This window comes from Botrytis sinoallii (assembly GCF_014898435.1).
Source record: "Botrytis sinoallii strain Bc 23 chromosome Unknown BSIN_015, whole genome shotgun sequence".
NCBI classification, from domain to species: domain Eukaryota; kingdom Fungi; phylum Ascomycota; class Leotiomycetes; order Helotiales; family Sclerotiniaceae; genus Botrytis; species Botrytis sinoallii.
Window position 1 is genome coordinate 39,835 of NW_024066042.1, and position 12,510 is coordinate 52,344.

The following is a 12,510-nucleotide window of genomic DNA, read 5'->3' on the forward strand; positions in this document are numbered from 1 at the left end:
TTCTAATTTGAGCTTACGAGATTTACATACCAATTGTTGGTTTTTATTTTGAATTGTTTAGACTGCTGATATACTTTCCATTTATCTATAAAGCTACCTGTAATCTATTATTTTTCTTCGGCATTTTATCAAGACCACTGTACCACAAAATATCATCCAACATCATGACTTCACACGCGATCAATGGAGCTGGAGCCCCTTTGCCTCAAGCGAAGACTCTTCTTGTACACATCGTTGACCATATGGCCAAAACAAAGCCGCAAGCTCTATACGCCGAGTTTCCCGCCTCGCCAGTGACTTATGATGAAGGGTTTCGAAAAGTCACCTATAAGGATTTTGCTAATGCTATTAATGGAGTTGCATGGTGCTTGCATGACAATCTTGGGGTGGGAAAGGAGCTTGAAACTCTAGCTTATGTTGGCCCCAACAATTTTATTTACCCATCGCTCATCTTCGGAGCTGCCAAAGCCGGTTACAAGGTAAGAAGACATAAAGATAAATTTTGATCTCCTGCTGAATATTTTTCTCTAGGTGCTCCTTCTATCGCCACGAAATAGTGTCGCTGCTCAACTTGATCTCATGAAGGTTACAAAATGTAAATCATTCATTACCTCTGGTCGACCATTACCATCCGTGACAGCAATTCTAGCTGCTGCGGGTTCTGCACTGCAAACACTGGAGATTCCAAACTATTGAAGATCTTTTGACCCGTCCCTCAAAGCACTATCCATATGAAAAGACCTTCGATGAAGTATGCGATAAGCCATTGCTCGTCATGCACACTTCGGGGTCAACTGGCTTTCCTAAGCCCATCAGCTGGACGAATGGTTTCTGTGCAGCCTACGCAACGTCATTATCATTGAGTCCTCCAGCAGGGTTCGAAAGCATAGATAAAATGTACGAAGGAAATCGAATATTCGTTATGTTTCCTTCTTTTCATGTATGTGCTTTCCTTCTTAATGACGAATCAAATATCACGCCGACCGACCACCAGGACTAACACGCAAATATAGGCCGCCTATATCGCGCATGTGATTGTTAATGGAATATCATTCCAAAGTTCCGTGATCCTCCCATTGCAAGCTGCAATACCTTCAGCACAGTCTCTATCCGGGGCATTGAAAAACAATAAAATTGATGTTGCTTTCGTCGTGCCATCAATCTTGGAGGAGATTAGCAAGTCACCGGAGCTCTTAGAGCATATTTCTAACAACCTCGACACTGTAGTGTATTCTGGAGGAGATCTACCTCTTGTTGTGGCAATATCGTGGCATCTCAAGTAAAACTCATCAATTTTTATGGAACCACTGAAGGTGCAAGTCTTCCTTTGATTTCTTCAACTCAAGAAACGACACGGGAAGATGGAAATATCTTCATATACATCCCAACGCGGGTGTAGAATTTCGCCCCTATAACGACACAATATACGAATTATTCATTGTCCGCGAAAAGAACTTTGAGAATCATCAGCAAATCTTCGAGACTTTTCCTGATCTTCAAGAATATCAGACTCGCGATTTGTTTGTCCCTCACTCCTCGAAGCCGAACCGCTGGAGTCATTATGGAAGATCTGATGATATTATCGTTCTTGTTAATGGAGAGAAAACATACCCTGTTCCTACTGAGCAACACATTCTATCTAGTCACCGAGAGATAAGTGGGGTGATAGTAGCCGGCTCTCAACGTTTCCAAACCTCGCTGTTATTAGAAGTCACGAGTAAAGAGGAATTTACGCCCGCGCGTAAATTTGACCTGGTGGAGACTATATGGCCTTCGATCGAAGAGGCAAACGCAACATGCCCAACGCATGCGCGAATAGCTAGATCTCATATCCTTTTCGTTCCTTCAGATCGTCCTATGGTCAGAACACCCAAAGGTACTATCATGAGAGCAGCTACCCTGGCGCAGTACAAAGAAGAGCTTGATGCACTTTATGAAACGGCCGACCAAACTTCGATCGAGTCCAATACGACTTTAATCCCACACGTGGATCCTCATAACTTCGAGAATCTGATCTCGTATCTGGAAAATACTATCTCGACACTTACAGGCTTGACCTTTGACGACGAAGACAACTTTTTCATAAACGGTATGGATTCCTTACAAGCGTTGATGTTCATACGGAATTTGAAGCAGGTCTTCAATCTTCCAAAATTGGTCGTCAACGACATCTATTTAAATCCAACACTCATCTCACTCGCCCGAACTTTGCAATATTCCTTGAAACAAGAAGAGGATGTGAGCCCGCCGCTAATCGCCGAAGAAACACGCGTGAAGAATATTGAGTATTTACTTGCGGAATATTGCAACTTAATCGATACCATTCATCCTTTGAAAAATAGTCCTATTTCATTACCTGCAATAAAAAGCGGAGGTATTCTGCTCACAGGCTCGACAGGCGGGCTAGGTTCTTATATCTTGCAAAATCTCTTGACTACAGCTACCACTGTGCATATTTACTGTCTTAATCGATCCACCGACAGCAAATCCTTGCAGATTGAAAGAAACAGGATTCGAGACCTGCTTACAGAATTTCCCGACGATCGTGTTACATTTCTTTCAGCCGATCTTTCAAAGTCTAAGCTAGGCCTCGGGCATGAAGTCTACAATAGTCTTTTGCAAAATGTTACGCAAATTATCCACAACGCCTGGCCGGTCAATTTTCATATCAACTTATCATCATATCATCCACACCTTCTAGGAGTTGTCAACTTGGCCAAGTTTGCGAGTGAAGCTTCGAAGTCGCCATCACTTATGTATATTTCCTCCGTCAGTGCAGTATCCAACTTTACCTCCGTCGGAGACTCAGTCAGCAGAATTCCAGAAGCAGTCATTCATGATGCCTCGGCGTCGGAGTCTATGGGTTACGGTGAGAGCAAATATCTATCAGAACGCATCTTGGACTACGCAAGCAAGAAAATTCAACTCCAAGTTAACATTGCACGTGTTGGTCAGATAGCTGGTCCTATCCAGGGGCCATCTGTATGGAGTCGAGATGAATGGTTTCCAAGCTTGATAATTTCCTCTTCTTTTGTGGGTGCGGTGCCGGATTCTCTGGGATTGGATTTGGACAGGATTGAGTGGATACCTGTCGATGCTTTATCTGAGATACTCATCGAACTTTGCCAAATTTCACAGCATGGTAGAGAGATCGACGGCGCGAAAGTGTTCAATTTACTCAATTCATACCAGGAAGAGTGGGAAAATCTTCTACCAACAGTCATGAAAGCACTCTCTTCAGGCAGCAGTACCGAAACTGAAATTGAGAGAATAAGCTTCGAGAGCTGGATTCAGAAGGTGGAAGGGACCGCGGATCAGCAATCTTTTCACAGCACAGAAGAGACGAACGCAAAGGAAACGCATTTTAATCACTTGGTAGAATTGAACCCGGCAATCAAACTAACCCATTTCTACAGAGCAGAGGAAAGAAGAAAGGAAGGTAAAAAGTGGGAAACTGGAAGAGCGCAGAAGCAGAGTGAAAGGCTCCGGAACTTGGGGAAGATCGAGAATATCTGGTTGGAAAAATGGATCAAGACGTGGATGAACAATAACTCTAATAAGGTTGTAAAGAAATTGGGATGTTGGAGAATGAAGCTATTTTCTTTAAAGGATATCTCGAGAGAGGAGTAAACTAGGTTTGGTGCTTATCACCAAAAACATACAGTCGTTTCAGCATTGCTTTCCCTGATCCTCGTATCAAACTTCTGCAAATGAACTCGGCACTATCGTCCGTGAGAAACTCTATAAGGGATCAGTGCCATCTATAAGAAAACGTATCTGTAAATTAAGCCCTTGGAGATGGAAGTCCAGAATCGTAGTAAACGGCGAGAAGAGCGGAAACCCTCGAAATTTCAGAGAAAACACGGGATCTTAAGAATGTTTTTTCACTCCTCAAAATGACTTGAACCCACTAAGAAGGAATTGAGAATCATTGAATTGCGGGATTCAAGTATCATTTTCTTTAATCTAGGGATGGGAACCATCAATGCAACTGAAGAACCCCTCTACTTTGGAGAATTTCCCTCCCGAGTTTTCCGATGACATATTATTTACCTTTACATTACCAAAACACAATGAAACGACATTTAATAAATCCTGTTACTATCAAGTTCCTAAAAATCAGGATTCAGCACTACGTTACACGTATCCGTTTCAATTATTATTACCACATTGCCAAAGATTCCAACGCGTTCCTCTCCCTTGCTCCATCAAATTCCACACGCCTCACTTTAGGAATGCAATATTCCCATCGCGATGATATAAGCCCAGGATAACTGTCCCTCCAGACGTACATGGCAAAAGGTGAATTTATTGCACATTAAGAAATCTCTGCAAATATGACTACTACAGCAGCAGCTTCAGAAATTGGCGGTATAACCGATGGGGGAGGACTTTTTCCTACGTTTGTCCCGAGTGATATTGCGGGTCAGACTGTGTTTGGTTGTCCTATTGTAGGTTTCTATTTCTCCTTCCGTCGATCTCGGCCATATGTCTTGTTGTTTTAGAAATTGTCGTGTTACTAACAGTCTTGTTGCAACAAAGTCATCTTTCATGTCCCTCGATGCCAAATGTCCCATCACCGGCAGCGGACTCCCCGCATGCGCAACGCAAACTGCCAGTTTTGACGAGCCTTGCTGTGGTTCCCTAAGCGCCTTCGCGACTAGTGTTGGAGATTGTTATAGCAGTAATGCACCGGACTGTTTGAATCTAGAGGGTGGGTTATTTTCACGCGTCTTTCACATCAACCCTCAAAGCCAGATCATTAGAATCATACCTACCAAGAACAAGAAAAAAGATGGAGTAACTACTAAACCGCACCCAACTAACAAACACCAGAACTCACTCGCAGCCTAACAGCCTTCAGCGCCACAGCAACAGATCAACAAGTCACCAACCCCTGCGCAGTATTCGCTTCTACAACCAGCAGTAGCAACCCTACGGAGACAGGAGGACAAGCAGCCGAGACGAGTGGATCTGGAGACTCTGTGGAATCTAGCGGTTCTGAAGAGTCCACTCCCACAGGATCTGCAACCGACAGCGCCAATACTGCTGAAAGTACAACGTCCAACTCTGGGGCTATGAAGGAGAGAGGAAACATGGGGCTGAAAACGATTGCTACTTTGGCGTTGGTGGGAAGTTTGGGGGTTTTGTGGTTGTAAAGGGTGAGATGAACGATGACAAGAACAGAGAAAGAGGGGTATGGTTGATGGCTTTACCGGTATGGATGGTGTGGGTGCTCGTTATTGGTCTTTGGAATGAGGACGAAGGTTGAGTAGAGATGAGAGTGGCGTTCGGTTTTTGATTTGGTGGATGTTATGTATGTTGTCTTTCGGTATTGTGAGTGGATTTGGGACTTATTTTGGTGTATGTTGAATATGTTTGATTGAATGATTTCGTTTGGTTCCCTTGTTTGAAGTTCGATAGTTTATCTAGAAATATATCTTACTGGAAATTTGCTGCCTGCTCCACACACGTTCGCCTCTTTCACTAGAAAGGTGTCAAATTTCTGCCCACTAATTCTTCATCTCGATGAAAAGACAACTTAATCTTGTATTGCCGCATTGATATGTGCCAACAATGGCATCTGTGTGGAACTTCTTGTATTTAAAATGACATCTAAAGATCAAAGTAATCATAAGCGAACGATATACACACATTGTCAAAGGAGAGTCTCGCAAAAGGTCGTGTTCTACAAATCCATCATGCAAAAAGCGCAGGCAACATGTAAAATCCCAAACACCATATCCCATATATGCGCCCATTTGCCTTCCCATCCATATAGATCATCATGATCGTTATCATCTTAACTCATCAATCATCAGGGTCCAGTTGTTATCCCCACGAAGTTGTGTGTGCATCAATCAATCATCAACCTGCACAATCCTGACGCCCGCCCCTTTCTTCTCTCCCCTGCCAAAACCAAAACTAGATTGGATAGAACTTTTCTTAACCTCCACTCTCATCTCCTTCCTCTTCTCCACTTCACTCACCAACTTCTTAAAATAAACTTCCGCTTGTATCGTAGCACTGTAAGCAATCGGAGTCCACTTCCACACATTTCTCATCTCTGCATTCGCACCCGCCGCCAACAATGTTCTTAGTACCAGCATATGTCCATTACTACTTGCAAAATGTAATGCCGTGTTTCCGTCCACATCAGCATTTGCAAGTACTGCTTCCGGATCTTTGTACACCGCTGCACACGTCAAGAGGATTTGTAGACAAGTATCATGACCTCCACGACTGGCATACATGATTGCATCTCGACCTCGGATATCTCTTCTGAGAATACCAGATACGGAGGGACCTTGGGAACAGAGAAGATTTACAATGTCGGTGTGGCCGGCACCAGCAGCGAGCATGAGCGCAGTTTGATGTTCTTCATTGAGTGAAATGGATAAGGATTCATGACCGAGAGAGAGAAGGAGAGAAGCAACTTCTAGATGTCCGAGAGAGGAGGCTAGATGTAGAGATGTGTTTGAGAGACCGTGAGGTGAGATATCGGGATTATGAAGGAGATTGGGATGGGATTTGAGGATTCGTTTTACGAGAGATGCATCGGGTGTATGGATTGCGCGACGAAGACGGATCGTGGTTTCAATCCTATTTGCAAGATATTAGAGGTGAGCTTTCGCTTGTTTGGGTTGAAGGGGGGAAGGATGTTGATGTTGTTTGTAGAATTTGTTGGTTCTTCAATCAAACAAAAGGAAATAACTTACATATTCTCAGCATATCTACTCTTTCTTTGTACCTATAAACAACAAGCACTCTGCAAATATAAACAAATCGATCCAAACCCGTTCAACACCAACTTGATGCTCTCGATGATACTTCTGATCTCTGCAGCTGCCCCGCCAACATTCAACGGTCCTCGCAGTAGTGTATGACTTCCCCATGCTTGGCGATCCATAATGCATTGATCGCTTACATAATCACGATCAGATTTGCGCGTCATAGCAACGTTTTACGGGTTCGCGGAAACTATTATTACTTTATCATAGACAACACCATACGCGCATTCAATAAATCAATTCCTCTCAATTTCATATTCCACATTCCACATTCCACATATCCAATCCAATCCAATGCCTCACCCTTGTTTCGACCCTTCTCTCGCATACCTTCCCATCAAAACTGTAGTCAGCGCATCCTTTCTCTATCCTTTCAAAGGCATCTTATATTTTCTCTCCGATCGCCAATTCTATCCTCTGTTTGGCAAACGATTGATTCCCCTCACCATAACATCCATTGTTGTTCTCGGTCTTCTCTTTACTTTTACATATTTACCGCAAGTAGCTTTTCTGGCGATATGGCATGGACCAGGAGCATGGTTTAATGCTGTTTTTCTTGTGCTCGGGGAGGGACAAGTTTTGATCGCGTTATTGTTTGAAGCATTATTGGTAGATGAAACATTGGTTGATGTTTTCGATGTATGTACTTCTCTTTTCTCCAATTCGCAGGACTAACAAAATCCAAAATAGGCAACACTTATCAAAGAAGGACTCATCGATCTCGTTTCTCCTTCTCGAATGCTCAATCACGATGCCCAGAATGAAGTTAAAATGCTCGGAAAGCCAACCACATCCGCAGTCTACTCCCCCTTTTCCTTTCGACAAATAGCGGAATTTGTTATATTCCTTCCTCTTAATTTTATACCCGTGATTGGAACACCTGCTTTCTTGGTCTTGACGGGTGCGAGAGCTGGTCCTTTACATCATTGGAGATATTTTAAATTACGGGGTTTGACGAAGAAGGAAAGAAAGAGAGAAATTAGTAGTAGGAAGTGGAAATATACTTGGTTCGTTATTCTTATATCCATATTGGAAACGAAGATATACTAATAGTAAATAGGTTTGGAACAGTTGCTTTACTATTACAACTTGTACCTGTGCTTTCGATGTTTTTCCTACTGACTTCAGCAGTTGGATCGGCATTGTGGGTGGTGAAATTGGAGGAACAAAAGAGATTGAATGCAGCGGATAGATTGGTTAATAATGCTGGGCTTCCTAATATTGGAGAATATGATGAGGAAGCGCCTCCTCCATATGCCGATGACCCTATATAGTTTTGATATTGTTTTATACCCCGATTGATAATAAAGATCATATTTCTACTAGATTCTTTTGTCCAGTCCCAAAAAGACTCTCCTTCTCTCAGTATGTGATTTGACCAATCTTGTCTATCCACCAGTGCCATATAACCTAAGCTCACAAGACAATCGCAATCGTCGCTTTCTAGATAATATAATAATCTAACAATTTACCCTCACAATACACCTTTCTCATCCTAACTAACCTAACTACTCGACCCTCCATAGTGCGCCCAAAACAATCTATTCATCCCCCAAGAAGAATTAACCCAAATTCCCTATGATATATCATCCAGAAACCAGAAACTCTCTCACCTGCTATCCCTTATACCACATCTTAAATCCAGCTTCTCAAATTCAAATCCAGTAATCTATACCCCATTCACCATTCATTCGCCACACATCGTACAACTCTAACTTAACAAATCATCAATCAAGAAAGCAGACTTTAGAAATTCTGAGTAGTGAGCTGAGCTGAGAGATACATGATATGATGATTGTCCGAGTAACTTAGTAAGTATATAGAGAAGAGAGAGAGAAACAATACTCGGTAAACGAAAAGCGACATGTAATTAAGCGAGAGATATTATATCATATTGAGATGAATATGCTATGTTCTGATGGATGTACTATGAATATAGGGATTTGAGTATTCTTTACTGATTGTATATCTATTTATGCTTTAGATACTTATCTAAATGATTTATATAATTCGTATAATAGTCATATCTAGCATTGTTATTTAGTATATCGAGCTAATAAAGAATTAAGACTTAAGATAGATTGATTATTTCTACTACCGCTTACATCACATGTACTACAACCACTCGATGTATCAGTATTCTCGTCTTTGAAAAACGCATATCGAAAGAAACTCAATCAATTAGATCTATTACCAGATTCTACACTAATTAGAAAGCGAAACTTTCTTTCCTGCTATCAGAAAGCTAGAATAGAAGGTTTAATACTTCAAAATATCACAGCTGGATGGAAAGCTAGCGGTCTTTAGCATAAGAATATGATTAAACCTTTTATGTGTCGACTTTTACTTGAAAACAGTAATAACGAAATTCTATTATTCAACTCTGAGGTTGACAATAATCCTCTGATTCAATTGGATATAGAATCATCTTTTGTTTTATAGAAAACTCCTTATAGCGCACCTGATATTCAAAAAATATAAAGATATAACAATTTAGAATAAACCTCTGAATTTAGTAATACAATGATTCTTATTTTGTAATACAAAGGGATTCGGTATCAAGAATTGTAAACTTTTGGAGATGGAGAATAGGATTAGAAAGTTGGAATATCGATTGGATCAATTAACTTCAAGAAAAAGATAGAAAGTTTGAATGTCTTCAAATTCGAAGTTTGTAGGGATTAAAGCTATAAGAGAGGCTCAAATTGAAGCTAGAGATTATGAAATTAATGGAAATGAATCCCATATTACTATAGAGAGTGATTCTATAGACAATTGTATTGAAGTTCAAGGGTCGTTGAATAATTGAAGTTTGAAATGTATATAAATTCATTTCTTGAAGTATTTGAAATGTAAGGGTGTAGCCTTATATCTCTTTACGAACCGAGCTGTCTAATTCTTCCCTTTACTCCCCCCAATAATTTTCTTAGCCATATTCCTAACCATCTGACTAGTAGCAGGTATCTTCCTAACACTCAGTCTCTTGATATATCCAATTAAAGTCTCTTCTTGGCTGTCGTAAGCCTTTTCCTAGAATTAGAGGACACCACCCCACGAGATCTAGTCACTCTCCTATACCTCCTAGAAAGAGTAGAGTTTAACATGGTATTTCAAAGCTGTTTTGGTAATGTTTTTATGAGTCTGAACATTCAAATCAAGTATAGCCAACTCAATTCTCTCATCATAGGAGCCCTCCATATTGATGTAAAGAATAAGGAGGGCGAAGAATTCAGGAGAAAATTCCGTGCATTCTGCGGGGTTGTGCATGTACCAGGGAATACGTTTAGACTTTAAATCAGCGAAACAATAATTCGAATCTCTTTTTCATATGATATTAAGTCTAAAAGATTCTACTTATCAATATAAAGAAGGCTCAAATTTACATTTAGGATTTTTAGATTTCAATATTTATTTTGAATTAAATTTATGATTCAATAAATAAGCGACATTGAGATAGGTTCAAAAAGTTCAATTTCCGCCTGTTTTTTCGCTTACGTAGAGTTAGGGTAACCTCATAAGCGTAAGGTTAACCCCTCGGTAGTTTTAACCTTATCTGGGCAAGGATACACTCCTTACAACGACCATCTTCCATTTATCGTTGATATGATATTTCCTCAACAAATCTGCTTCATTTTCTTTTTGATCTCAAGATCTTTTGCTAATCTCTTTTCTTGAAGTGTGTACCATGGCCCTGTTCCTTCGAAGAACCCTGTTTTCCCTGCCATTCTTTCTTCCCATGAAATTTTCTTAATAGTTCTATGAATCTTGTTAGCGTCTCTATACTTACTTAGTGATTAAATGGGAGGCTCACTTCTTATCAAGCTTCTTATACGGCCCCGTACCATCTAGATTTGGCTTTCTTGGTTTATACCCATGACAAAGCAAGGTAGATATGGGATCTTCAATAGCAGGCAGGCGTTGAAGAACCCTAGTATCGCCATATGTTGAGTAGCAGGTACACATTGGGAAATTTGGTCTTTTTCCGACGTCTAGAGTTGCAACCCATGGTACGCAGAAGATAGTGTTTGGATACCGTACAGCTAGCATAGGATAGATCCATTCCTCGCGTCCAATATAGTAACCATTGGCATCCATATCGATTACTGTCTGCATGTATCGAACAGCAAAGTTCAGCATACCTAATGACTTCCCAGCATAGGCGCCCCCTGCGAAATGTTGGCTTTGCCATACTCTCCGAGGATTAGAGAACCACTCATGGTTTATATCTTTTCTTCCATGGTCTCCGTGATCAGCGAATATTCTATATTGCCCTATAACTACCCCGGTGTTTACAGAGATTCCAATAGATCGATCGAATTTTTTTGCATCTAGTTGCTTCGCTATAACATCTCCCCATAAAACACCCTGAGAGTCTATTGGACCGGTCTCAGTAAATAGCCCAGCATCCATATAGATCCATCTGTCGGAACCAAACGGATTCCTAATAACAGCATCATAAGTAACAAATGCTTTAGCATTGTATGCTGCCATTTGATGAGCATGATTATATGTTGCATTTAGTTTCCAGTCTGGTCTCTCCCCTTCCAGCTTTTTGAAGAGTTCCGTTTGTGTTTTTTTGAAGTTGTTATACTGATAGCTATTTGTCGGTATATCCCAAATTGTCTTGTATTCCGAAATAACATACCAATGAGGATCTTTCCGCATTGCCTTCACTGCTTTAGCTATAGTAGGACATACATAGATGATTGTTTGCTCTCCCATTTTCGCAAGATTTTCGATTCTTTTGAGATACACCTCTACTGGTCTTCTCATTTTGCGTTCGGGATCAGGGTAGAACAATGCTATTATAGTCGGTGCACCTGATCTAATAGGAGTAAACTCAGGTGTCTCTAGAATCTTTGGAGATTTCTTCACTTTGAAGAGCTTCTTCACCCATTTTGCGATATTTTTCCCATAAACGCTTGTAGGGATGCTCAAAAGCTTTTCAACATTTATTGAAGATGCAACTGGAAATGGAAACAATGGATCGTGAAGTGGTCGTGGTCTAGAACTTTCTCGATAAGGATTCTTGATCAAGATTTTTTCGTTTTCAGTAAGGTGCTGATTCCCTCTAGAAGATTCAGCGTCGGAGCCACTCGATGAGCTATTGGAATGTTGAGAGTTGTGATCATTTATGCTAGCTTTTCCAAGCTTAGTTTTGCCCGATTTTGATGGTTGAATATCTTCAACATTTTTAGGGGATACAGAGTGTGAGCGAGTACTAATTTTAGTCTTAATAGACTCTAACTTTGTATGAAGTTTACTACCGGAGCTGCTGGATGCACCATGCCGGGTTCTGTCCGATTTTTGCATGATAACTCGGAGTCTTGGTGGTATGAGGTGATGCTATACAAGCGAGCGTTTTAAAATGTAAACGAATAATTGAAGTAAGTTACTAAAGGCTCCTTTGAGTGGAGTGATTTGAGAGTAGTAAGATGTTTATTATTCTCTTTCTTATTCTCTATTTATAGATCAAAATTCTACTTCTACTTATAAAGTTTACAAACTAACATTGCGTCCTTTTCATTGTCCTCCACTATCAATGATCATTCGGAATAAACATTACGTCCTCTTCATTGTCTTCCACTGTCTATCATTATTCGGACTTTCTTCGATCGGAAATCTGAAACTTCGCATGGGGGCCTCTGAATGGCCGATGCTAGACGATGTGAGCTTGCGCCCTCTATCTACTATAGTGACCACGGTCTGACGATGGGTA

The 12,510-nt window shown here is 40.8% G+C and overlaps 5 protein-coding genes across 5 annotated transcripts; 3 read left to right on the plus strand and 2 right to left on the minus strand.

Annotated features, from left to right (window-relative positions):
* Positions 1-164: 164 nt before the first annotated feature.
* Positions 165-3,630, plus strand: EAF02_008065 (uncharacterized protein; the record flags this gene model as incomplete). The annotated part of the gene is made up of 5 exons (XM_038904113.1): positions 165-479; positions 532-585; positions 650-940; positions 1,014-1,279; positions 1,347-3,630. The coding sequence occupies 5 exons, from the start codon at positions 165-167 to the stop codon at positions 3,628-3,630; spliced, it is 3,210 nt and encodes a 1,069-aa protein (XP_038755835.1).
* A 707-nt stretch (positions 3,631-4,337) lies between these two features.
* On the plus strand, positions 4,338-5,159 carry EAF02_008066 (uncharacterized protein; the record flags this gene model as incomplete). The annotated part of the gene is made up of 3 exons (XM_038904114.1): positions 4,338-4,451; positions 4,543-4,714; positions 4,837-5,159. 3 exons carry the CDS (start codon positions 4,338-4,340, stop codon positions 5,157-5,159), a joined length of 609 nt encoding a protein of 202 aa, XP_038755836.1.
* Positions 5,160-5,565: 406 nt separating this feature from the next.
* On the minus strand, positions 5,566-6,910 carry EAF02_008067 (uncharacterized protein; the record flags this gene model as incomplete). The annotated part of the gene is made up of 2 exons (XM_038904115.1): positions 5,566-6,603; positions 6,813-6,910. The coding sequence occupies 2 exons, from the start codon at positions 6,908-6,910 to the stop codon at positions 5,862-5,864; spliced, it is 840 nt and encodes a 279-aa protein (XP_038755837.1). The 3' UTR covers positions 5,566-5,861.
* Positions 6,911-7,085: 175 nt separating this feature from the next.
* On the plus strand, positions 7,086-8,114 carry EAF02_008068 (uncharacterized protein; the record flags this gene model as incomplete). Its single annotated transcript, XM_038904116.1, has 3 exons — positions 7,086-7,430; positions 7,482-7,798; positions 7,852-8,114. The coding sequence occupies 3 exons, from the start codon at positions 7,086-7,088 to the stop codon at positions 8,063-8,065; spliced, it is 876 nt and encodes a 291-aa protein (XP_038755838.1). The 3' UTR covers positions 8,066-8,114.
* Positions 8,115-10,405: 2,291 nt separating this feature from the next.
* On the minus strand, positions 10,406-12,104 carry EAF02_008069 (uncharacterized protein; the record flags this gene model as incomplete). The annotated part of the gene is made up of 2 exons (XM_038904117.1): positions 10,406-10,547; positions 10,603-12,104. The coding sequence occupies 2 exons, from the start codon at positions 12,102-12,104 to the stop codon at positions 10,406-10,408; spliced, it is 1,644 nt and encodes a 547-aa protein (XP_038755839.1).
* Positions 12,105-12,510: the final 406 nt, after the last annotated feature.